Source organism: Notamacropus eugenii, chromosome 1 (genome assembly GCF_028372415.1).
Source record: "Notamacropus eugenii isolate mMacEug1 chromosome 1, mMacEug1.pri_v2, whole genome shotgun sequence".
NCBI lineage: Eukaryota > Metazoa > Chordata > Mammalia > Diprotodontia > Macropodidae > Notamacropus > Notamacropus eugenii.
In genome coordinates this window covers 44,905,534-44,933,016 of record NC_092872.1, presented here as the reverse complement: position 1 = coordinate 44,933,016, position 27,483 = coordinate 44,905,534, and the positions used below count along the sequence as shown (strand labels likewise).

The window sequence follows — 27,483 nt, the reverse complement described above, 5'->3', positions numbered from 1 at the left end:
GGAACCTTCCATATATTTCTTTCTAAGGGCCAAAGATGGTTTTAGAACATGGGCAGGCTTTAGCACATTTCATCAGGCAAAGGAAGGAACACTTTCATTTGAGGAGAAAAAAGGCCAATTTCATGGATGACATGGCATCTAAGATGAGCTTTGGAGCAAAACAGGGATTTCATAAGTGAAAATGAGGGCAGAATACATACATGTGGACATCAGGGTAGGCCTGTGCAGTTGTACAGGGGAGGGAGAGGGCAGCATGTGATGAAGGAAAAACTGATCCAGTTTGTAGGGAACCTAGTGTGTATAAAGGAGAAGAATGTGGTATTTAGAACTAGAGAGGTAAGCTGGAGCCAGACTAGGCCTTAAGTGACAGAGGTAAGTAAATACAGGTGGCTGAAGTGATTTTTTATCTTTCATTAGAGTCTATGTGATGCTATTAAGGATAAAGGATATAAATTCAGTCCAGATTACTACCAGTCAATTTACTTATCCATTAAATACTTCATCTAAATACTTGCTGTGTGGAGTTGGTTAATGGATGAACAACAAATTAATAACTTTTATTCAAATCTGTTAACCCTCACTGGTGCAGTACAACAGAAAACCTTTGGAGCCTTCAGCTGATGAAAAGCTTGGTAACTGAGCCATAAACTCAGCATTTTGGATTTCTGACGATATTGAAGATTTAATGGTATAATTTGAAGATTGCATTTTCAGTATTCTGCTGAGTTGATAGAAAGCACCTACTTGAGAGAAATAAGGTCATGGAGATGTCTGTGTTTTAAATACTACATTTTTAATGACTTTTTTCTTGTAGTTTTGAACTTAAAAAAAATCACATCACATTTCAAAGGAAATGTTTCTTTCAACTCTAGCTGAGAGCAAAAGTAGAATCTGCCAAACTGGTATAGAAGTGATCATGAAGGATCAGTTGCTGATAGGAACTACAGCCAAATAGCCTATCTCTGAGCTAGGGGGGAAAAGCATACGTTATACAACCAAGCTCCCTTTGAATTACATTCTGCCTTGATGAATGCAGTCTATCCCTCCTTAATGTCAGATATGCACGATGAGATAGTCTTCCCATGTTACATCTTATGTCAGTGTACCTTTAGTGACTTAACAGGAATCTTGTCATGTGAAAGTTTAAATGAATACTGCCTATCGTGTCAAATATAAAGAGTAACAATTCTGATATCCACTAAGTACTCTGTTTTTGTGGGATGCTGGAATATATTTTTATAAATTTCAAGCAATTTGTGATACTTAAAACGAGTGAAGTTTTTTTCTTTTCTAGAGATTCCAGTTTAGGATTTGCCATAGGTAAGGACTGGACAAAGGTCTGAATATTGTTAAAAAGTCCAGATTTATTGATCTTAGATTACAGTATCGCTCTCCCTTCAGGAAAAGACTATGCTGTTTGCATTACAGATGTCTTTAATTCTTTTTCTAATAATGGTTATGACCACCAGAAACTTACAGAGAAGCTGATATCCAGAGCTCGCACATAGTGCCAATACTTAACTGGAATAAACAGAATCTGCCCAGGATTCAAAATACATGACTGATATGAGGCCTTAGTAAATTTGGGGAATTTAATTAAATTGGGATTTTCCACATCCACCTAAAAAACAAAAGAAATCAGTTAGCTCTTATGATTATTGAAAGTGAAGTGACAACTTCTAAAACTGCACCATAAGTATTTCACCTGGCTTGTATTGTGAAGGAGTTGTGTTTCATGTGGATATAAGGACTCTGATTCTTCTGGAGAGTACAACTGGATGTATTTTCTTCCAAGTACCTGGAAAGAGATTCTTCATCTGTTAGTTGGTATTTCAGTTGGAGAAGGAATTTAATTTTAAGGTAATTAATAATATGCTATTTTTACAATGACCAAATAGTAGAGATATAGGGTGTCCCCAAAGTCTCACTGAAGTGTTACGCTATTCAAGCTCTGGGGACACCCTGTATAATCAAGGTGAACACATACAAATGGATTTAGCAGGACTGTTGCTAATTTGTACTACAATTAACATATTATGATAAGCAATCTCTCTCTAGACTTTGCTGGGTTTATGCAAGTCAGGAAGGTCAATGTCTAGTACCCCTGAAACAAAGAATACAATCGTCTGTTCTTAAAAGTTCCAGTTAAATGACTTAAGCAAGAATTAAAATTAAATGGTAGGCAGTCACAATTGGCTTCCAATCTAATGAATAATATGAGCATGATATAATAGATGAAAAAAGCACATATAAAACCACTGAGTAGTCTTAAAAATTTCAAATGTCACTGGCACCAATCTAACTTGTTACATTATGTATTTGAAATAAAGACTGTGGGATTATGGGATTAGAGAAAAAGTGAATTCATTCAAGTTGGTAATAAGCATTTTATCATGAAATTTAGTCACGACTAATTTATCTTCTCTGGTTAATGAACATTTAATGGGTACAAGGGACTAAATTAATATAGATAATTCTATGAGAATAAATGGCATTTGAACATAGCAAGTCCTTTTCTTTACTATTACCGTAAAAGAGTGACAGCTGCCTTAACTAATATTTTCTAATAAAAATATAGGTGCCTTTAGTGCCATTTTGTAATTTGACTTAAAAAATACTCTGCAGTTTAAGTTTTCAATACTATCTTCTCAGACTGATTTGTTGTTTTTTTTTTTTAAGAATTTATATTACTTTGGGAAAATTTTTGTTAAATGCCCCTACTTTGTATACTGTACTACAGTAGGTGCAGACTCAATGCAAAAATAACTGGCATAGTCTTTGCCTTCAAGAAGTTTGCAGTCTAGCAGAATAGAATCTGGTAGATGTACTTAGTGAGGGTCACAATTTTCTGTGTTCTTTCCTAAAAATTTTTGTACTTAAAACATATAGAGCAGGACATGTGCTCTTTCCAACTCAGATGGTTTATTAGTAAGCCAGTTACTGCTGAGTGAGTAAATTATTCCCTGACCATTAGTCACCTACGTGGGCATATTTCTTTTAGGCCACTTAGGAAACTGGAACAGTAATTCACTAAATGGACCAAATGTAGCCTCTTGGCCTACAAGAATTAATGTAACACTACAAAGTATTTAAGTTATGGGGGAGTTTGACTTAATGAACAGAATATGGCCAATACGTAACTGAAAGCCCATGGAGAGACAATATTGGAAAACTCAACTGCTAAAAGCATAGAATTCTGGGGATGGGATGGGCCCCAAAAACACATATACACACACACACACACACATATGTATATATATACACACATATATACACACATATATATACATATATATTTATATTTTTTTATGAGTCAGATTAAAAAAACACTAAGACTATACTGACCCCATGAAAATGAAGATTCTTTCAAATTAAATTTAAATTCTTTAAAATGCTGATTTGATGATGATAGTGATAACAGCACAAACCTGGGCTAAAAAATTCTGCTGTGGATCTTGGTGAAGAGGAGAGATGGTTCCTGCTGGACCAAACCAGGCATTAATAGTTATGTCTTCTTCTTCGCCATTACCTAAACAACAGTAATCTGGTATACAAATATCCTGCTTCAGTTCTGGAATCTGTCCCAGTCAAACCAATTAGAAAAGATTACAGTCAGGTGTTACATGTTAAAGATGACAATCAGTTTCAATTATGAATATTTAAAATAAAATTGGGGCTATATGATTCAAGATTAAAGGCTTTGCAAGTAATATTAGCTTACCTATCTCAGGCTTTACAAAGGTATTTTCAGCAGGCTAACTTATAATCAAAATACCATAAATGTGGCATGTGGGTGAGTTAATATCCACTTAAGATTTTCATTATCTCAATTTTGTTTTACTTTCATAGCCAGACTGTGCATTACCATGGTGTTTTGCATTTAATTTCCTAGGTTTATGGGTCTAAAAGAGATTTTTCTTTTAGGTACAAAACCAAAGCTTCCATAAAATTTTCATTAAGTTTAGGGGATGTTTCATGAGCCCATCAGGCAATCTTGGATATTAACCTTTGACAAATATGCTCAATTTTTAAACAAGAGTCAAAAAACTAAGAACAAATCTATACGTAATTTTCAGCCACTTCCTAATCTGATTATCTGAAAACCATAACTAACTGACAACAGTAATAACTGCTTTCCGGGCCATCTCGTACTCTACTTTATTAATCACGAACCCACAGAAGACAAATTTTCTGTAACAGACAGTACTAAAGATATAAAAATGGGGTCACTAAGGAAACCAAGTCTGCTGTTTTGCTTACATATTTTCTATGTATAATAAATATATTCAGACACTTCTCTAGTCTGGGAAACAGACCCCAATAGCATAAATATATTCAGATTTACGCTTGGATTTCTGCATAATACTAAACTATTTCCTCCTTACATTAAAACTGAAAATTAGTTTAAAAAGGAGAGCTGTGGAAGAAAGCAATTCTCCAAAAGTGTCACATAAGTCATAACATCAAAAAGTATGAGGTGACAGGTGAGATTTCAATAAATAAATTTTGTTTTGTTTTATAACATTCCTGATCACATAAGTGTCAGAAATGATTTAACTTCTAGCACAGCCGTGGTAAGAGGCTTATATAAAAGTGCAAGAGAAAGTTCCTAGTGACTATGGCAATTTTAAGACTAAAAGTTATAGAACTTTTGGCAGTCTAAATTAGTAGGGAGAATTTTCTCATCAGGAGTTCCTTATATCAATTAAATCACAAGTATGGACCAAAAAAAAAAAAAAGACAACTGATGTTATTTTTCAATTACATTTTAATAAATGATCTCATTATTTTAGAAGTCTTGACTGGTCTTGCTTATAATTAAGGCTAATAGTTCAACTGAACTATTATTATAATCATTTATTAGGCACTTAGGTTCCTGGTACTATGCTAAACATTGATGATATAAAGAAAAAGTATAGAGTTTCTGTTATTAAAGAGCCAATAATAATAAGAGCTAACATTTATAGATTCTTTACATGTGTAATATCTTTTGATTGCAGCAGGGGAGACAACCATGTACCTTAACAGATATGAAGATGGAAAAGAGAACACTAGTGAAGTTGAGGGGGTGTGGGAAAGGTCTCTTTTACAGGTGACTCTTCACTTCAGTCTTACAGGATGCCAGGGATTCTAATTGGAGGTGAAGATGGAACACATCCTAGGCCTGGGTGATAGCTCACACAAAGGCAGAGAGAGGAGACAGAGCACCATGTGTGAGGTAGAGCAAGTGGGCCGTTATGGTTGAACTATAATGGTTCCTTACAGAACCTCTACTTAAAGGAGGAGGCCCAGGCCAAAGATGCCTTCCTCCCTCTTCAGTCTGCACTGCTGAGTTTTTCCCACAGGACTTTATATAGAAACATGTACAGTAACCTGGACTATTTCTCACACTGGAAGAACTCTCACCTCTGTGCCCTCACCTGATTGGTTCCTCCCAGAATCTCCAATTAGAGGAGGAGATCTCTGAGGAGACTCAAAGATACCTTCTTCCTACTCCATCATCAGGCTGTGCTGCTGACTAGCCTCCAGAGGACTTTGTCTACCCTCCTCCTGCACCTTGTACCTTCTCTTCTCCCATCCCACTTTCAGCTCCCTTTTCAGTACTGTCTTCTCTCATTACAGTGTAAGCTCTTTGGGGACAGGGAATATATTTCTTTCTGGTTCTTCTGTTTGTATTCCCATTGCTTAGCACAGTGCCTGCCTGCCTGACTACAGTGCTGTGGAAGGGAGTGATGTGTAGGGAAATTAGAAAGACAAGAAGGGGCCAGGTTGTGAAGAGCTTTAAATACTTAAAAAAGAGAAAGAACTTCTATTTTATTCTAGCAGTAATAAGGAACTGTTGGAATTTGTTGAATGGGGAGTATCACAGTTGTACCTGCGATATTAGATGTGACTTTGGCAGCACCAGAGGATGCATTGGAATGCCTCACACAGGGAGACCAATTAGGAGACTTTTAAAATAGTACAGGCTAAAAGTGACAAAGGCCTGCTTTGTGTGAATAGAGAGAAAGGAATATATATGGGAAATGTAGAGGTAGAAATAAGATTTGGCAAATGATTGGAAATGTGGGGTGAGTGACAGTGAGGAATCAAGAATGACACTGAGGTTTTGACCCTGGGTGGCTGGAAGGATATGGTACCTTTAATAGTAAAAGGCAAGTATTTCAGTCAATAAGCATTTATTATGTGCCAACTATATCTAAGGTACTGTGCTGAGCGCTGGGGATACAAAGAAAGGCAAAAAGCTGTTCTTATTCTTGAGAGGCTCATAATCTGACAGAAAAGGAGCAGGTTTATGGGGAAGGAGAACAAGTTCTGTTTTGTATATGTTGAGTTTTAAGATGCGTATGGAACATCCAGTTCAAAATGTTAAATTATTGACAGAAAGTCTTGATTGGTCTTAAGAGTAGGCAAGGATAATAATATCTTAGTGCAGCGCATTATTTACATAGGTAGAAAGAGAAGGGAACAAGCATTTGTATTTTAGTATTTTGTATTATCTATATTTTAGTTGCTTTGTAAATGAGTCTTTTAAAGCCTACAGTACAGTGGAAACAGCACTATAACTGCAGCTGAAATACCAAGTCAAGTCTTTATTTGTTATAAGAATCTGAGCAAATCACCTAACATTTCCGAGCTTCACTGTCCTTGTGTGCAAAATGGGAATGATACTATCTTGCTGCTACATTACAGGACTGTTTAGGGAAGAGCTGTGGAAACTGGAAAGTTGGGAGGAGGGCAAAGGGAGAACTGGTGTCAACGAAGCAGTGCACTGAGACAGACTGGGTAGGTGGAGCAGTACGTATGCAATCAATGCATTTCTGAGGTGTGTGTGTGTGTGTGTGTGTGTGTGTGTGTGTATGTGTGTGTGTGTGTGTGTGTGTGTGTGTGTGTGTGTGTTGCTGAAATGAAACTGGGGAGGGGCAACTGAAGATCTAATTTGTGTACTTCCTGGTGTTGCTTGCCACAAAGTCCTTAGCCTTGCTTATTTTCACCTCTACATGAATGAGTGTACCTACACAATCTAATTACCAAGCGAGAAAATTGCAGGTTTACATCTATTATCTGCTATACTTCAGTTTTCCTTAAACCCAGGAATCTGAAGCTGCTAAGGCAGCAATAAGGGTAGCAGCTGTGGTGCTGCCAAAGAGAGCTGCATTTCTTGGGCGCAGGGTGGTACAATGGAAGCAGCAATTCCATCTGAATTCAGTTTCTAAAACCATAAGCAACTACTACGTGAAACACACGAACGAGGACTGGCCCTACAAAGACTAAATGAGCCAGCCCCTTCTTTCAAACAGCTGTCCTCTGTATTTAGACCATAAGAGGCAGTATGGTGAAACCTGGGTTCAAATCCCAGTTTACACTTAGGAGCTGTACACATCAATTGACCTGAGACTCTCCTCAGATGTAAAAACAGGAATGCTATTGGCTCCGTGCAGCCCATGACAGAGCTGCAGTGAGAATCATGTGAGATAATATACAGAATACAACTTGTAAACATTAAAGTGCCCTCTTGTGTCAGCTATTCTTTGTAGCAGAATGTAAGCTTCCTGAGGCCAGGGAATATCTCATACTTATATGGGAGCTTCTCATACACAGGAATATGTGTGAGTGCATAAAATCTCATTTATATATGAATCATTTATATCCTAACTGTATGTAGCACACAGTGACCATGAATTGAACTGGACTAATTCAGGTACAAGTCCTGGGTCTGTCATTTCCTACCTATACAATCTCTGACAAACTCTTTACCTTTTCTGGCCTGATTCTTAGGCTATTTTTCTGCACTCTCTATTCTAGGTCAATTGCCTTTGGCAACAGATTATTTCAAATTTCCTTCCAATCTTGCTGTCTTTGGATTCTGCTCTAGTATTACTGATGTCTTATTAAATAATCAAGATGTAGGGCTTTGCCAAGGTTTTCCAGATTCTGCTCTAAGCCTGTCTAGTTCATTCCTTTGCTTCTCCAGGTTTTCTTTTTTTTAAAAGTTAGGTCTTCCAACCCACACTTGGGGTTCCTGTGTCTACTTCATTCTATTTTTTGGAGTTCTAGATAATGCAAAATTATTTTCTTTTGGAATTTTATCCTGGAATTCTGCTACTCCATGGTATTTCTTCATTGTATTAGGTGGTTTTCTTATTCATTTCCACTTACAGTCTCTCCACTGGTTTTTTTTATTTTGTTCTCCTGGCTAAGGGAATGTCTCACCATTTGCAACAAAGCTTCCAACATGAAGAGACGACTATAAAAATTAATGCTTCAGTCCTATCTGAAACTACCTTGTACACATCTGGCATTTCAAGGAAATGGAAAGTACCACCAAGGCCAGTTTCATGCTATTATGGCAAAGTTCAACTCTCTTCTACCCTTACATTAAACTTCCCATTAGCCAGGAAATTAACTGGACTCTTTCTCAAGGTATGATTCTTATTTCGTGTTTGTTCATAGAAAAATTAGCCAGACTAAGCTCATCTTTTTGTAAGGGGCTTTGGTCTGTGGTACCTAGATACAGAAAATACTAAATACCAATTGACTTATTTTCTAACTCCACCATAGTCCTATTCTGATGGCCTCATTATGTAGAAGTGATTCTGTTTTCTTGAAGGGTATGGCTGATGCTACCGAGATGGAAAGATTTTAATTTGGGCCTAGGGATGGACTTCGTGTATGTCATTTGAGAAACATCCTTGATATACCAAAGAGACATGAATTATTTTGGCCACAGCAATTCATGGAACTAATGAGGAATAAAGGGACTGTAATCTCCCTTGGTAGAAGGTCTATCTACAAAGATGAAATAACAAATACCTGAAGTACTGAAGAAAGTATTTGCTAGGAGAATTCTGGAGTTGTGGTCTGCTCCGATGGCAGAAACTGTGCAGAATGTGAATGTAACACATGCGTGTCTAACTGATTTTTTTTTTACATGCACTCCTTTTTTGTCATTAGTCTGACTTCCTGTCCAAAGAATCTCCTGGTTGCCTGCTGCGTGCTGACTGTAGCTCATGTCCAAAAGGTTTCTGCAGTTAGAGCTTAAAGTCCAGATCGTTCACATGGAACTCCAAGGCCTCTCCAGTCTGGCCTACATCCATCTATGGCTGCAGTTGCTCTCATTCCCCCTATCACACTAGGCTACTCACTGCTCAAGAACACACCTTGCATGTGTCTGCTACTATCTTTTTTTTTCTTTTGCACGCTGTTCTGCTCACTGGGAATGCACTTCTTCCTCCTATCTTTTAGAACCTGATTATCCTTCAAGACTTTAGTTCACGCCATCCCTACCTACCCTATCGTGATCTTTTCTTCCTTTGAACTCCAATAGGACTTGTCTGTACCACCCACTTGGAACTTACCACATAATGTTTATTATTATTATTTGTAAAAAATCAGTGATCAGTGGTGTACCCTTATGGGGAAACTTCCTTTAACAATGCAGCTCAGTAACCGCTCTGCAATTCAGACAGCGAGCTATTTGCTGAGAGGTTAAGTGATCTGCCCAGAGTCACAAAGCCAGTTCAGTTTTAGAGTTAAGACTTGAACCCAGAAAGAAGAAATGCAATACACTTACCTGATCAAATAACTGGTGCTGAGCAAGGTATCCAATGTCATCCTGCTATTTTGAGGGAGGAAGAACAAAGAGAGGGCGGTGACATGTAGGAATCAGTCTGACTATATCATAGGTCACTTTGTGATCAAGCTATTATTTTAAAAACTACCAATTTGGACTAGAACTTACTGTTCTGGGAATGAATGTCTTTCACAGGGGTGGGGGGGAAGGGAAGGGGGCAGAGGATGGTGGTGGTGTTATAGCATAAAGTTTTCCCAGCTGGATGGCTTAGCTCCTTAATGGAGTGAACCCTAATGGCACTATGTTTGCCTTCTAATCAGTCCTCCCAATCGGTGCATTATATAAATGGCTATTTCATCCCAGCTCTAGGAAAACCTATTACTTTAATAAAAGGACTCACTTAATTTCATATCCCAAGCTTAATATCAAGGAATATAACTATGTTCACCCACAATATACCTCTTTGTGGAAAGGTCAGAGACAGAATCATAGGTTTGGACCATGGTTGAGCCTGGTATTTCTGATATTTTTGTGACAAGTTAGTGATCTTAATGTTTCTAAGTGAATTTTCATTTTTTTGCACTGGTGTTTTAAATTAGCATTCATGGGGTCTAAAATTTGTTAAAAGAATGCAAGTTTACATTTATACATATTACTTTAAAGTTCAAAAAGAATTTTTCTTACAACAATAGGCCTCTGAAGCAGGCTTGTTCACATTTTAGAGATGAAGAAACTGATACTCAGGTTAAAACACTCATTCAAGGTCATATAATGAGTATCAGAACTGAGTGAACCCAGGTCTTCCTGACATTAAATTCAGTGCTCTTTCCATCATATCAAATAATGCCTCTGGAATACTGAAAGAATGGATTAAGAACTGGGTCTGGAATCAGGAAGACATCTTCACAAGTTCAAATCCAGCCTGGACATTTATTAGCTTGCAAGTCACTTAACTGCTTGCTTCAGTTCCTCATCTATAAAGTTGACTGAAGAAGGAAATGGCAAACTACTCCAGTACCCTTGCCAAGAAAACACTAAATGGAGTTGTGAAGAGTCAGACATGACTGTAACAACTCAACAACAACAAATATTACTTGACAGTCACTTGGAGTTGATGGTCTTGTTTGGAAGATAAGAGTTATAGAAATATAAAGTATATTCTCAATAGAAATCCCACTTGGATGCCTCATTATGGTGTGCTGATGGCTCTGGATTCTTGAAGGCTATGCTAACAGAGCACAAATCTGGTAAATTTTACCAAGTTGGAAAGGGGCTCAGTGGCCATTCAGTGTATCCCAAAATATAAATAAGAATCTTTTCTAAAACATACCCAAATGGCTATCCAGCCTTTATTTGATGAAGACTTCCAGTGAAAGGGAATTTACTATTTACCAGGGCAACCCATTATACTTTTGGATACCTCTATCCCATTGACCCTAGTTCTGCTTGGGGTAGGGGGGGAGGGGGAAAGAGCCCTAGCAGAAGTACTGTAATCTTACTACACCTGACAGCCCTTCACTTATTTGAAGATAGCTCTCATGTCTCTCTGAAGTCACTTTTCTGGGCTAAAAATTCCCAGTTATTTCAACAGCTCAAATGTAGCATGATCTCAAAGCCATTCACCATCCTGTTGGGATATCTGCAGTGTTCCAGAGTTTAATAAATTAAGGACAATGTTATCTGCATACAAGAATATCTGGAAGGCCTTACTATCTATAGTAGTTCCTTCTCAATTTGGACTCTATTCTGAATTGAACACCTTTGGTGAGCTTACAGCTTCCTGTTTTAAGCCCTGTTTTCTATTAATAACCAGAGGATTGCCAAACAAGGTTATCTGTTGTTAAATCTTTTAACACATCTTGTATAATTCTGACACATGCCTGCATGGCTTTTACACATCTTGTTGGAGGAATGCCTTTAAAATGGCATTTTGCTTTACTGAATAAAATTTTTACTGATAATCAACAAACTTAATAAGTACATTAGGCTATCTATATATTTTGTTAACTATATAATGTCCTGGAATATTGCTTGTGTAAGTCCACCTTTTCCTTTCAAATATCTTCAACAAATATGCCCTCAATGCATGTTTATTCTCATAAACATTTTTGGTAGATGGAAGAGTAGGTATACAGATGAGGAATTATTGATTTACTCCTGGTAGCCTTATTTTTTTTTTTTTGGTGGGGGGAGGGTTAATAGTATGGACAGAGATATTTTTTCTTTCATGCTTTTGGCAGCTTCCCCTTCCTTCTTCAGATACCCCAAGAACTCTTCTGAGAACTGATCTCTCCCTTCTCTAATCCTTTCCATTTTTTTTTGAGACCATCAAAACATAATAGAATCACTCCCAGACTCTATGCATAATTATATTCCCTTTATGCCCCAATTATGATAAAGACAGGCTACATTTATCATCTTCCTATATAAGAATGCAAAGAATTATTCTTTAGCTCCTTACGATTGCTTACTCATGTTTACCTTTTTATGCTTCTCTTGACTCCTGTGTTTACATTTCAAACTTTCTACTTAGCTCTGGTCTTTTTGTCAGGAATGCTTTAGAAGTCCTCAGCTTCATTAAAGATCCATTTCCCCCCCCTGAAGATGATACTTTTGCTGAGTAGGTGATTCTCGGTTATAAGCTTATATCCTTTGCCTTCTGGAATATCATGTTCTAAGTTGAATAGCTGAAGTGGTGGCTGGTAAATCTTATGTAAGCCTGACTGTGACTTTTATTCTTTCTTTTTGGTTGCTTGCTGTATATTTTTCCTTGACTTAGGTGTTCTGGATTTTAGTTATAATATTCCTGGAGTTTTAATTTTGGTGTTTCTTTCAGAAGATGACCAGCTGATTCTTTCAATTTCTACTTTGCTCTCTGGTTCCAAGATAATTGGGGAGTTTTCTTTTATGGTTTCTTAGGTTCTTTTTTATTGTTCAGCTTCTTTTCTTGATCTGGTTTCCAAGTCTGTTGTTTTTCCTATGAAATATTTCACATTTTCTTTTTTTAGATTTTTTGATTTTGCCTTATTGATTCTTGACATCTCATTGAGTCATTAGCTTTCATTTGTCCAATTCTAATTTTTAAGGAGTTATTTTCTTCAGTACCTCCTTGGATCAGAGACATAGAATTATAGTTCTGTACACAGCCTGCTTGCTCAGTACATAGCTACAACCAACACTCAAGACTACTTTTGTCTGCCCTGGATCTATGACCTGGCACTGGGTAGTAGGTAATAGAACTGCCAGATGGTATCCCTTCCTGCACTCAGTGCTAGTTCAAGGCTCCCCTGGCATCTCCTCCTGCCTTAGTGTGCTGTCTTGACTTTCTTTCACGCAGTCCCTGGTGTGCTGGAAATCTCCATGCTATGCATACTCCTGGCCAGACCCCATCCCCAGTGTCTACAAATGTCACTATGACTGTCTCTCTAAGCCATCCTGGGCTGGAAAAGGGACTCCTTGTGACTTCTTTTTGAATCAGCATTTGGTCTGATTACTATGAGGAACAAGGCTTGACGGCTTCCTCTTACTCTGCCATCTTGACTCAGCCGTAATGTAAGGAGCTTATGTTTTAATAAAGGAGACAACATTTATAAATCTGAACATACAAGACAACTATATAGTAAATGGAAGCTAACCTTAGAGGGAATGGCACTAGCCCAAGCTGGTCTCCCTGTATAAAGACAGTGAATTCAGGAAGGTGTCTCACAATTGTGATGTTATTTCCCGCCAATTAAAATATAATCAGTATATTTTTTGAGTGTGATATTATTCAGTGCTCACCGTGTCCAAGACCTCTCACTTCTTTTCTCAAAGAAGTACATGTGTGAGACTTCTGGGAAGAATACGCATTTTTGGCTCCTCTTATTCTTTACTCCTGAAATCGTATTTTCTCCCACATTTTTCAACACCTATCCAATGAAGTCACTGTGTATGAAAATTATGTTGATTTAATTTAAAGGGTCTTATTTTTTCTAGTGATATAAGGCATAATTATTTTCATACTGATCTTTTTGCAAATAATTATGAAACAACAACACAACCAAATATCCCATGAAAATGTGAACTCAATGAGCTCATTTATTTGCCTTTCCAATGACAGCCTGTGAGCCATCCTTCATTTAGTTGTATCTTCCCATGGTCTTCTGGTTTTATTTATAAGGTGAATGTAATGATTAATATGACTCCATGGCCAGGTGTTTCACATTCAGACTACCAAAAGCTAAGTTAATGTTTATAGATGGCCTGGAAACTGTGACTCAGTATCCGCTGCCTCTTGTGGTTTTGTTCTGTCACCATTACTACAGAAACAGAGGGGCCTGCATGGGATGGAAGGGCATTTTGTATTTTTCCTTGTATTATGGATTGCAATGACCAAAGAATTCATCACCATATAATCCATCTATTGGATAGGATCCTCTCTGTATTAAGTTATGCTTATCTCTGGAAGGTAGATACAGTTTATTACAGAAATTACACTCAAAAATTTTCCAACATGGTAGAATTTGACATGGCTTGTGCTCTATTGGCAAAGGATTAAAGGACCCAAGATCAACTCAATGCCATAATGATGTAAGTAATATAAGAAAGCTTTGTGGAGGAAATAGATCCTAAAACTTCCAAATGTTCTAGCTTCCATATCCTTGCATACCTGATTGCTTACCTCCACTCTATCTCACTGAGACTATGAAGTTGCCTGTGGCACTTAGAGTCCTTAGTCTCTTTAAATTTCAGTGCATGGGAACATTCCTCAAAAATACTAATTTTTTTCATAAGCATTTAAGAGAAAAAAAGGACAGACCTTGTTCATAATATATTTGCTGATAAATTCGTTGACAGTCATGAGGCTTTGAGACCACTCTTCATCAGTATACTTGGACCCTACTTCCACTGGGACAGTACGGCAGCCAGCTATTTCTTGAATATAATCCACACTATTAGAAAGAAATACATATAATATAACACTCTGGAGTTTATTTCTAAAAATCTTTGGGCCAGCAAAAACTTTCATCAACCTAACAAATTTCCCTACTTATAAATCCTTTTCCAGTGCTTTCTATATTCTAAAGTGTTCCCCCAACACAAATACCAATGAAAATATAATACAAACCAAGAGGTTAAATTTATTTATCTTTCTTTAAACATGCTACATAATTTCCACCAGGACCATTACAATTTCACTTAGATTCTAGATAAGCAAATATTTGCAGTTTTGTTCAATTTCCTGATCATTTTCCTTATCACTTTCAATCTTGATAGAAGAGATTGGGGAAATGTAAACTCAAGATACAAATGTAGCAAGGGTTATGATAATTGAGACCTTTATTGGTCTAAGGAAGTTTTTATCATGTAGGATTCAAGGACATTAACTCTCCCAACTAGTAGGAGAGTACTATTTCTCTAACCTCAGCATACCTTCCTTCTCCAGTAATATGTATACTTTAGCTGCCAAAGAATTTTTAGGGTCATTACCTAATGTCCTTGACCTATACTGACACATTCCTAACTGAAGTACTAGATTATTTATTTCCTATAGCTACATGGGGCAGTAAGGCAGTGCAGTCGATAAAGTACTGGGCTTAGAATCAGGAAGACTCATTTTTTTAAGTTTAAATCCAGCCTCAGACACTACTAGCTGTGTAACTCAGGGCAAGCCACTTAACTCTGCTTGCCTCAGTTCCTCATTTGTGAAATGAATTAAAGAAGGAAATGTCAAACCACTCCAGTATCTTTGCAGGGGATACAGGGAGGGATTGCAGAGAACTGGCCATAGCTGAAAAGGACTAAACAATAACAGTATATTATTAGTTATTACGATTTCCTATTGTAGTAACTGAGCTAACGTCTCATACGACAACCTAACTTTTTAGACTGATTCTTTCTCAGAATACATTTGCTTTATTAACTACTACTTCTCTGAACCTGTTTAAGACAGAGTAATTTACCTTTCCCCAAGGCAACCTAATCTAATGGTTATTCATATTGTTATACCTCAAGAGCCAGTTCCTTTAAAAGTTATCACTTAAAAATCTGCAGGCTTCTATGCTGAAAATAAACACCTGACACCTGGGCTTGGAAGGGAGAAGTGTACAGAAGGAGTAGCTGTGTGACTATGCACAAACACGTGAAAATTCAAAGTAGCTACCTGTTAAGATGTCATATAATGAAAGAGGCTAGGCCTGTGACCACTACTAACCAATTCTTTGATTTGCTTAGAGTGAAACTGAACAAATGGATTTCAACATTTGCAACACTTTTGACAAGTTTGTCCTATTTTTACACAGACAGTCTTTTGATGAAAGAACTGTGAAAAAGCTTTGACTCATGCCACATGTTTTGTTCAGTTCATGCTTTCTGAAAATAAAGATGTGGACAGTAGTTATCAGGAAGAAATACGTGCAAACAGTGAATGATTTCAGGGCACATTACTAAGTAAGATTGCAGACTTACTCTGTTTATACTGAAACAAGAAGACTGACCATGAAGACACAAGTTTTGCTCTCACGCTTATAGCAGTGAATTACGCTGTGCTTTGGTTTCCTTAGTCTAAGAACAGGATCATGGTACGATGTGGAGTGTCATTTCTTTTCACTTCAGTCATTTTCTCTGAACGTGCCCTGCTCATATTCATGACACTCCTCATCACTTGAACTATCTTTACTTCCTTCTCTTTCTTTAAATATCCAGCCTTCCTTCAAAGCCCCCTCCAACAGGACTTCTCTCAAGTCCTCTGAATTCCTGTTGGGCTTGTTGTTTTTATCACTTGTTTGGCACAAACACCATATAATTTTATTCCTCTATTCAAAAAATGTTTAGTAAGTGCCTACTATGTGCTAGAGAATGGGGTACAAAAATAAGAAAAAACAATCTCTGCTCTTGAGGGGCTTATAATCTCATAAGCTCAAAATTATCCTTACCATATCTTGTACCTCTCTGAATTCCCAGCATCAGTGGGTCCATATATCCTGTATGCTTTGTAATTTCCATTCCTCTTGTCTCCACCCATCCCCTCTTGACCCTACCCAGTCTCAGCTGAGTTGTGCCTCTTTCAGTTTATACTTGTCATTATGTCATTGTGTCACCCCCTACCAACCCAATACATTGTTGTGGCTTCTTACTGCCTCCATGAACACATTCAAAATGCTCTGCTTGGCATTCAAAGCCTTTCATAACCTCGAACCTTTCTACCTTTCCAGTTTTGGTTTTTTTTTTATACCTTACTCACCCTCAGGTACTCGTCAATCCACAGACACTGACCTCCTGGCTGTTCCATGAAGACACTTAATCTCTTAGCTCTGAACATTTTATTTGCCTGTTCAGCAGGCCTAGAATGCTCTCACTCCTCAACTCTGACTACTGACCTCTCTGGCTTTCTTTAAGTTTCAACTAAAATTCCACCTTCTATAGAAAGCCTTCCCTCTTTTAGTGATTTCCTATTTATCCTGTATAGCTAACTTTGTATATATTTGTTTGCATGTTGTCTCCCACAAGCTCCTTGAGGGCAGGGCCTCTCTTTTGCCTCTTACTGCATCTCCAGAGCTTAGCACAATGCCTGGCACATAGGATGTGCTTAATAAATTCTAACTTATTGTTTCCTCTGTTTCCTAGGTTCCTTGCTTCCATTTGTCCATGAAAAAGAACAGGACTTACATGATCATACAATTTAGCACTAGAAAAGCCTCCAGAGATCCTCTAATATAATTCTCTAATATAATATAATATTCTCTCATTGTACAGATGAAGAAACTGAGGCCTAGAGAAGAAAAACCTGTCACATAAGTAGTAAGTGGCAGAGCTGGGATTTGAACACAAGCCCTTGGAATCCAGTAGTCTTCTCACTCTACTAGTTGCTTCCCTAGTGCCCTTAAAATGATTTGCTTCAGAAAAGTTACATCTATAGTTCAAGTCCATAACAAGTGGGCCCCAACCTACCTTTCTAGCCTGACTGTACACTATTCTCCTTGTACTCCACAGTTGAGCCAAACTGGCCTTCTTGCTGGTTTTCACACAAGCATTCCATCACTCATGTGTCTGTCTCTGATGGTCCCCATAGTTGGAATCCCTCCCTCCTCACCTTCACCTTAGAGAATTTCTTACTCCTTCAATGTTCAATTTAAGCACTACCCTTTTCTACTAACTCCCCCCCAACCCCTGCCCTTCATCTGCTGATACTAACAGACCTAGGGCTTAGAGCAGGTGTGTGTGTGAGTGAAGCATGTGCACAGGATAGGAGGTGGCAGTGAGGAATAGCCCCTGAAAAGCCAGTGGCAGAGCTCCTCTCTATGTAACTGCAGGAGAGGAGGGAGGAATGTTACTTAAGCCACGAGGTAGCTGTGCAGATCCACTAAGTTCCTGCACTGGAATCACGTGGCTCCAGGGAGAGGGAATTTTAGACCATCAGACTGGAGAATCCTGGGCCCAGGCTCCTGAAAAGAATTGCAAGGAGTTTTGGCTAGCCCTCCATTCTTAAACCAGTCCCTTCCTCCTCCTCCTTCTTTATCATCATCATTATCAATATGGCTAGCATTTACATAGTGCTTTCAGATTTTCAAAGTGCTTTGATCCTCAGTCAGTCATCAATAAACATTATTAAGCTCCTACTCAGTGCTAAGCACCAGAGATACAAAGAAAGGCAAAAGACAGTCTCTGCTCTCAGGGAATTTACAGTCTAAAAGGGGAGACAATTTGCAAACAACCATGGACAGACAAGCTGTACACTGGATAAACTGAAAATAATTGAAAGATGGAATTGGGGGGAATTAGTATTAAGGGGGAATGGGAAAGGCTTCCTATAGAAAGCAGTATTTAAGCTGGGACTTGTGACAAGCCAGGAGACAGAGATAAGGTGGGAGACCATCGCAGGCATGAGGGACAGCCAGAGAAAATGCTGGGTATTGAGAGATGGAATGTCATTTGTACAAGAAACACCAAAGAGGCCACTGGATCAGAGAAGTGTGTGTGTGTAGGGAGTGTTTATGTAAAGTGTAAGAAGGCAGGAAAGATGGTGGGTAGGCAAGTGATAAAAGGCTCTGAATACCAAAAGGAAGATTTAATATTGAATCCTGGAGATAATGGGGAGCCACTGGAATTTATTGAATAGCAGGGTGACATGGTCAGCTCTTTCAGGAAGATTAAGTAGATGGCTGAGTGAAGGGTGGACTGGAGTAGGAGAGATTTATGGCAGGGAGGCTACTGTGATAGGCCAGTTGTGAGGTACTGAGGGTCTGTGCCAGAGTGGTACCAGTTGTGAGGTAATGAGGGCCTGTGACAGAGTGGTACCAGTTGTGAGGTAATGAGGGCCTGTGCCAGAGTGGCCAGGTACCTAGGTGATACAGTAGAGACAGAACACTGGGTCAGGAATCAGGAAGACTCATCTTCATGTGTTCAAATCTGGCCTCAGACACTTACTAGTTATGTGACCCTGGACAAGTCACTTAACCTAAACTGCCTTAGTTCCTCATCAGTAAATAATGAACTAGAGAAGGAAAAATGGCAAACCACTTCAGTATCTTTGCCAAGAAAACTCTGAGATGGGGTTTTGAAGAGTTGGACATGACTGAAATGAGTAAACACCACCACCTCCACCACCAAGGGAGTGGCAGCGTCAGAGAAGAGGGAATAAAATGGGATAAAATGAGAATTATTATAATAATAATAATACTAATACTGGGTTGCTGCAAGGATAAGATGAGATAAGCACAGTGTAGGCACTATACACAGATGCTAAATGTTATTATTATTATAATACACATTACTGTTCTATATCATGAAGGTAAAATCAACAAGCCTGGACAGTAGACTGATCTGGGGTGATGGTGGTGGGGATGACACCTAGGATGAAGCCTAGGTGACTGAGGGGATGGTGGCAGCCTCCACAATAAGGGAAGTCAGGAAGAAGGGAGGGATAAAGAGCGTGATAATGAGTTCAATTTTGGACATGTTCAGTTTAAGCTATTTACAAAACGTACAGTTCTCTAAGATATCCAAAAGGCATCTGGAGATAGGAGACTGGAGGTTAGAAGAGAAGTCAGGGTTGGATAAGTAGATATGAAAATCATCAACACAGAAATAATCATTGAATCCATGGGAGCTGATGGGATCACCTAGTGAAATAGTACAGGAGGACAGGTCCCAGGATAGAGCCCTGTGGGACATCCATAATTAGGAGGTATGACCTGGATGAAGTTCCAGCAAAGGAAACTGAAAGCGAACAGTCAGATAGGTAGGAGAACCAGGAGTTAGTAGTGTCATGAAAACCTAGAGGAAAAAGTATCAAAGAGAAGAGGTTAATAGTGTCAAAGACTGCAGAGAGGTCAAGAAGAATGAAGATTGAAAATGACCCATTAAATTTGGCAATTAAGAGATCACTAGTAACTTTGCAGAGCAGTTTTGGTTTACTGATGAGAACAGAATCCACACTATAAACAGTTAAAGTAAGTGGAAGAACCTATTGTAGTTGGCCTTCTCAAGGAAATTCAGCCATAAAAGGGAAGAGAAATAGGGGATGATAGCTAATACAGATGGATGAATTAATTAAATGTTTTCTGGTATGGAGAAAACATGGACATGTCTGTAGGCAATAAAGAAACAGCCAAAACACAGGGAAAGACTGAAGATAAGTGAGAGAATGGGAAGGTAGGTGCTATCATCTCCATTTTAGAGCTGAGGAAACTGAGGCCAAGAGAAAGGATTTATGACTTGCTCTGGATCACACAGCCAGTAAATGTGTAAGGCAGGATTCAAACTCAGTGCTTCCTAACTCCAAGTTCAGTGCTCTATGAACTAAGACATCTCACCGCCTCATTCTCTTAGAAGAGGACCAAACATTTTGCACCAAAGGTAGGGAAGCTACAAAATGCAGATCCATGATTTGGAAGAGCAAACTGGGACCTCTGTCTCCAACTATTATGAGAATGGAACTACATGTTGACAGTGGAGGAATAAGAAAACCTGCATACCAAGAGTCCCTAGATTTAGCCTTCCAGAAAGAAAAGGGGCAAGTACATAGTTCTGGATCTAGGGGAGCAGTAATGGATTAAGCTAGGATGTGGGAGAAGTAAACCACTCTCTCTTCTATTAGTCAGAGGAGATAATGATCAGCTAGTTATTCAGACTGGAAAGCCCCAATGGGAACAGAGTGTTGTCCTTTGTAGATGTGGAAGACTGTATTTGTCCCTAAGTGGAATGGAAGACTCAGTGTACGGGAAGGGGACACTAGCAGCCCCTAATGCAAAGTTCCCTTTTTGGAAAGCTCCCAAAACATACAGCAATGCCAAGTTCATTTCTCTTCCAAAGGAAGTCCAAATCACAGGGCAGTATTATGATTCTCAAGGACTGTATAGGTCTCCAGGGTGAGTGGCAGCTAGGAAGGGGGGAAGATAGCCCACCAGAAAGGGAAGGAAAATAACATACATTAATAATCTTTTCCTGCCTGTTAAAATAAAATGAATTTCATTTTTGTGACGATATTTGATGCTGTGTCCAGCACCTACAAATTTATTTCTTGAAGTGTTCATGATATAAAGTCATGAAGTTTCTGTGTAGTCTATAAGTCTCTGGCTTCTCTCACTCCTTTCTGAACCACATTTTTCACCTCGATTTTTCTAATCTTTGTGTTGAAGCAATAACTTTAGTGGTCAAGTAAGTACATATCGATGTAATTTGGAAATCTTTACAGAGTTTTTCACATACTTTTTCTACTTCTATTCCCTGTAATAATGTCTGTATGTAAGGAATAACTATTTTTATGGTAGTTTCTTTGCAAATACTTATCATGAGTACTGCAATATCCCAAGAAAAAACATTTCCTGCTGCCCTTGGGCATAAGATAAAACCAACACTAGCAACCCCTTTTATTGCCCCTCCAAAGGATACCTACAAGCCTTTTTTTATTTAGTTGCAACTTATTTGTTCCTTCTGATTTCATTTATCGGGAGAATATAAAAATTTTGATGATTTGGGTCCTCCAGCAGCATGAGCACTGTTTGGTCACCGGACAAGGACCTCACATTTAGCATATCTAATTAATACTTATAGATGGTCTAAAAAACGATTATTACCAGGCTCTGCCTCTTTCCCTGCTACTCTGCCACTGTCATTGCAGAAAAAGACCATTTTGTGTCTTTCTTCATTCCATGGGTTTCCATAGCCAAAGAATTTATCACTAAGTACCTGGTTTACAGGTAAGAAACCTCTCTGTACTTGGGTAAACTAGTCCTCAGAATGTAGACTCAGTCCATTGCGAGACATTCTATGGTGATAATAATTCTTTCTGTTGTACCATAAAGCCACTCAAGATAATGATGATAATAATAACTCATGTTTCTATACTGTTTTTAAGGTTGACAAAACATTTTTCTCATAACAGTTCTGTGCAAGTACTAGTATCTCTGTTTTATAGATGGGGAAACAGGCCCAGAGTAGTGAAGTGGTAATAAATGTTTGAATCAGTATAAAGGAGATCTAAAATGTAAATGTCTACAAGAAATATTTCTATGGGAAGGGGGAAAAACTTTTAATACTCTTGCAGCCTATGTTACAGAATAAGAAAACCGAATGTTTTTTTAATCAAAAACATAAATTCTTCGTTTATTGAGACTTTTAGGGTTTGGATATATAAACCAAGGATTCATCAACTTGCCTGGAAGGCACAAAATGGGGAAAATTACATCAGCTTATTTACTTTTGCTACTTACCTCCATTTCTTCATGCATGGCCAGTGGTTAGCAATCCCCTCCAAAATAACAGGTTTTTGTGGAACCAAGTAATTTTTCCTAAAAAACTCAAGTGAAGGACATTGCAGTATTGGAACAGCAGTTCCTAATTTTATAGCTGGAGCCAATGTATGGTCACTCTTGGTTTTCTGTATGTAAAGACAGAATTTGAGTCACAACAAACTGTATTTTCACATAGTTTTACACAAACTTATGAAAGTACCCATTCCACAGCAATGGAGATGAAGAAAAGGAAATTTCTGAGGAAAACTACTATACAAACGTATAAACTTCCCAAGATATACATATTTCAGATGTCTTATATCTTTTCTCAAGATCAGAGCCCTAAACAATATTCAGAGTCAAAAGTTCATTAAAAAGGATGCATTTTCCCCTATGATACATATCTTTCATTTGGATCAGCTTAGCCTCTTCATGTGTCAGGCTCTAGCTCTGCTTATGCTCCTGTTTAGAATACCTTCTTATGTCCTTTCTGCCTTCTGAGAAGACTTAGAATTTAGGAAGGGATCTTTAAGACTCCCTCATTTTACAAACACAGTATGAGATCCAGAGAAGTTAACATGCCTAAAGTCGCAAAGGTAAACAGCAGTCAGAATTCAAACCTAGGTTTTCTCTTTCTGCTGAGCAACCAGCTGATTCAGTGGATAGAGTACCAGTTCTGGAGTCAGGAAGACTTGTGTACAAATCCTTCAGACACTTACTAGAGTGACCTTGAACAAGTTACTTAACCTCTCTGCCTGCCCCAGCCTCTTCATTTGTTAAATGGTGGTAATAATGGCACCGACCTCCCAGCGTTGTTGCTGTTGTTATATAAATGCTAGTTTTCATTATTCTGCGACCTCTCAGATCTTATCTATCCTTCACGTCCCATTTCTACCACTAGATATAAGAACGATTTCTTAGTAAGCTATGTAGTCTCCAAACTGAGACCCATCAGGCAGTAGCATCATCAGGTATGGGTATAATACCTACGACAGTTTTAGTGGAGGGCTAGGAAAATAACTTAAGCTGGTAGATTCTGATACTGTTAAACAACTCAGATTTAAATCAACCCATAAACCCTGCCTTGAGGTAATTCTTTGGGAAACATATTTAAGATACCGATGCTAATTAAGGTAACATATGTCTGGGGCAATAATATAAGCATCTCAAAAAATCCCATGTACTCAAATGATAGTATCCATGAGTCAGAAAAAGTTAGTTTGTGGCAATTTTCATTACAAACTCAACAACAGGAAACAAAATAGAAGCAGAAATAACAAGAAAAGTGAGTGATAATTCAGCTAGCTGACCAGTAAAGAGGTGTATAAAATGAACTAAGAGCAGCTGCAACTCACTCCTACAGTGTGACTGAGGTGTTTTTCTTTGAGACTATAAATGCTACATAAAAAAAAAAAAGTAATGGAAAATTGCTGCTGTAGAAATTGCAAATAAGCCAAGAAAATGGGCTGAAATGTTCCATTTGCAAAATCAATGTCTGCCTCAAAACGACATATCCTGTAGTTCATCAACCATGGACAGCTCCAGTCAGTGGGCCATAGCCATTCAGGCTGGAAGGAATCTGGGATTCTGCTTTTATAGGAACCATTCCGTTAGTACCTACTACATGTAATTCAGGAACAATCTCTCAGATAAATACCTTTTTGCTCAGTTCCTCAATCCTGGTTTCAGAAGGTCTTTTCCCATGTTGAAGATGCTTCTGAAGGACACTGATGACTTTAACCAGAATGTCCTCTAGTATGGATGCTCCCATCAACAGACCCATGTCACAGACTCTAATTGCTTCTGCTACGTCATCAGTTTGAAAGCACATACAAAGAGCTTTCAAAAGACACCCATAAGAATAAACTCTTCTCCATTCTTTGTCCACATCCCTCCAAGTTCCAGTATTAAGTTTTTCCCAGGAGTAATCTCTTATTATTTCACTTGTCTGTAGACATTCATTCTTTTTCCCTTCATAGAAAAGCTCTCTAGCTTGATTAAGTAATACCATGACACTTTTTTCAACCTTCTCACTGAAGTCTAACTTGAAGCCCTCTTTGGTCTGGGGGAGCAAGGCCATGAGTTCTTCTGAGAGGGAACATGTTGTCGACATTTTATTGACAGAAAGATTGGCTTCTGACATCCAACCCACAAGATGGCTCAGTCCGCTTGGCAGACTTCTTTCTTCTCAGCAACGATCTTCATGAATTTGCTGTTAGGAAACAAACAAAACTTAGAAACCTCCGTAGAATATCTTTCTCTACACTAACTAACGTCTTCATTATAAACTTACTAAGACTGATATCTTCATGGCACAGTATTTGGCACATAGTAAGCACTTAATACCTTTTCATTCATTCTTATAATTTGTCTAGTGAAAACCTAGAAATATAGAAATACAAAAACCTCCAAACATTTTATTTTCACAGTCATTGTATTTCATTGGGTCACCTCAATTTGGAAGTGGAGCTAGGCAGATATTCAGGACAGTAACTTAGGTTTCTTGGATTGATAGGAGGCAGATCTATTTGCAGGAAGGGGTAGATTTTTAAGTTTTACACTTTATATGGGAGTTACAGGCAAACTCATATTGTTTCCATATTAAGAACTGGTAAAGTACCTTGTGGTCTAGAGTCTGTCAAATCCAAAGCAAAAGGAAAAGAAAAACAAATGATTTGTATTTAATAGTTTGGCCCCAAATGAATGGGATTAGGGACAGAGTTATATGATTAGAGGTCACTGTCATCCTATCCCCTTGGTTTTTACAGTAGAGAATGAAGACCACATAAAAGAAAGAGTAAGCAAGGTCAAACAACTTGTTTGAATTGGAATTTGAACTTAGGTCTCTTGACTCACCAGTTCTATGCTTTTCCCACTACATTAATATTAAATTTAAAAACTCCAAAGGGAACATGATAACAACAGGTCATATTCATATCCAGCTCAATAGTTTACAAAGTGCTTTCCTCACAACATCTTTATAAGAGAGCCCCCACTTTAAAAAGGAGAAAATAGACTTTCTCATGTTGCCACAGAGCATCAAAGCTCAATTTCAGGTATCTCTGCCTTCACATTCAGGCTCTTAATGCCACATTACCCTCTCCAAATGTCTTGTCTCTTCCTACCAGAATGTGAATCCCTTGAGAGCTGGAATTATCTTGCTTTTTATCTACCTCTAGCACTTAACACAGTGCTTTGTACATAGTAAGAACTTAGCAACTGCTTTTATATTTGTTAATTCATTTGTCCTATCCCTCCCTTTTCCTCTTTCTCTTTCACTGACTTTTAACACTGGACAAATTTGATGCCCTTTGTAGGTAGTAAAGCCCTTGTAGGGACAGAATCCACAGGAACCTGGTGTATCTGGGTCTGGATGGGCTTAAGGCTATTCCTAACAGGTAGTAGAGATAAAAAGATGGAGACAGGGCAGTCTTTGCTTTTAAGGAGCTTACTGTTACACAGAAGGATGCAGCCTATTTACAAATAAGTATGATTCTGGGTAAAACTTGACCAGAGCAAAGGACAAGATGCTTTAATGAATGGGAAAGTTCCCTTTCAGTTGAGGGGAAAGGTTTCAGGGGTGACTTCATTCATGGATGTAGGGCGGAGTCTGGAACTTAAAGGAAGAGTTGTCAATAAATCGAGAAGAGAATGAAAGCTGTTCTAAGCACCAGACTGGGCTTGCCAACTTGCAGGAGCGAGAAGACAATGATATTCACATAAAGTGGCCAAAATAGGCAGAAATCCTTCAAGGGGGCAGCAAGTTCTCTAACAAGAGGGAACCCACTACATTTTAGGGCAGCCCATTCCACTTTTCCAAAGCTGAAAGTTATGGCAAACTTTTCCTTAGGTTGAAGAAAGCACATCATTTTTTAGTTCTCTGCTGACTTTTTAAAAACATTAAGTTTCTTTAGGAAACCGTTTCCACTCCCTTTCATCTTAGTGGACTATGGAGGCGCATCTCCCACGTGGTCCGTCTTGTACCTCCTTTTCTCTTGCAGACTATGAGCTTCTCGGGGGCAGGGAGGGTTCTCCCCCTCACCCCCTCTCCTTGGTAGCCCAGCACCACTGGCATACGGTCAATGACTTATTCGACTTCTGGTCTCCCTCGCTGGGCAGCGAGCGCCTGGAGTTTAGGGCCTTTTGTCACTTACCCAAGTGCCCAGCACACAGTAAGCGCTTAATAAATCCTTGCTCTAAGTCTTCTTTTCCACACGTTAAACATCGCCGGCCCCCCAACCTTCAACAATCGCCTCGGGAGCCCCCGCCGGGCGCACGCGCGGTCGCAGCTCCCATTTACAGGCACGTGGTTATTTCCGAAGCCCCCGAGACTGGGCTGGGGGGAGAGCAGGGAAAGGGGGAAGCCCGTAAAATGGGGGGAGGAGGGGCTTCTCCATCAACTCCAACAGCTCCTTATTTTGGCCCAGAGAGGGGAAGGAACTTGCCCAAAGACACACAGATAGACCCAGGCCCACTAACGGAATCAAGTGGACAACGCCAGCAACAGACCGGACGCAAAGAGGGAACATGAGCAGCCCCGACCCCAAAAGTCTTCAACCCGGCGCAGGCGCACTAATCCCCAGCTATATCACACTGCGCAGGTGCACGGAGACCCGCCCAACGCAGCCTCACTACTGCGCAGGCGCAGCGTGCTCTCCCACGGCCTTCCCAAAGCTTAAGTATCGCGCATGCGTCGCAAGCTACAGTTTCCTGACTCTTAGTTTCCCCTCTCAGCCGTGGCCCACACGCTCTTCTCCGACGCCCCTCCCTGTATCCTCCTCACCCGGTTCCTGGCCCTTACAATGCTGTCCTTCATCCTTCCGGGCATGAAGCACGTGAAAGTATCGATCACTCAGAGCTCGTCTCAGCCGCTGCCCTACGCTCCTAGCAGAATACCGATCGATCGATCGCCTCGCTGCGCCTACCCCTCCCGCACGGGAATGGGAGGAGCATCCTCCAGAGGGGCGGAGAGAAGGAGGAGTCTGCAAAAAAGGAATGTGAGAGACTTCTGGGAAAGAAGGCATCCCTTTGGAGTAGTCTTAAATTCACCAAATCCTGGCCGGGCTCAGGTGCCAATTCTTCCACCTACTAGGTGGGTACCTTTGGGCAGATCATTCACAGGGACTCCGTTTCCCCGTGTGTAAAATGAGGTACTTGCGTAAGGTGATCTGGGTGGCCCCTGCTAGCTCGCGCGTG

The 27,483-nt window shown here is 39.2% G+C and overlaps 1 protein-coding gene and 1 long non-coding RNA gene across 9 annotated transcripts in view; one reads left to right on the top strand and one right to left on the bottom strand.

Annotated features, from left to right (window-relative positions):
• Positions 1–1,344: 1,344 nt before the first annotated feature.
• Positions 1,345–27,269, bottom strand: KDM8 (lysine demethylase 8). 8 transcript variants are annotated; one of them, XM_072597878.1, is made up of 8 exons: positions 27,071–27,269; positions 23,945–24,499; positions 22,267–22,433; positions 14,373–14,505; positions 9,575–9,619; positions 3,429–3,578; positions 1,706–1,798; positions 1,345–1,621 (listed from the first exon to the last, which is right to left on the bottom strand). In XM_072597878.1, the coding sequence occupies exons 2-8, from the start codon at positions 24,428–24,430 to the stop codon at positions 1,457–1,459; spliced, it is 1,239 nt and encodes a 412-aa protein (XP_072453979.1). In that variant the 5' UTR covers positions 24,431–24,499; positions 27,071–27,269; the 3' UTR covers positions 1,345–1,456. The 8 variants fall into 8 exon arrangements, with proteins under 8 accessions (XP_072453979.1, XP_072454021.1, XP_072453988.1 ...); XM_072597920.1 differs by having other exon boundaries at positions 9,575–9,616; positions 27,071–27,259; XM_072597887.1 differs by having other exon boundaries at positions 27,089–27,234.
• Positions 27,260–27,483, top strand: part of LOC140497258 (uncharacterized) — a 269,059-nt gene continuing 268,835 nt past the window's right edge. The window contains exon 1 of the long non-coding RNA XR_011964588.1: positions 27,260–27,379. This is a non-coding gene — a long non-coding RNA (uncharacterized lncRNA). The remainder of the gene's footprint in view (positions 27,380–27,483) is intronic.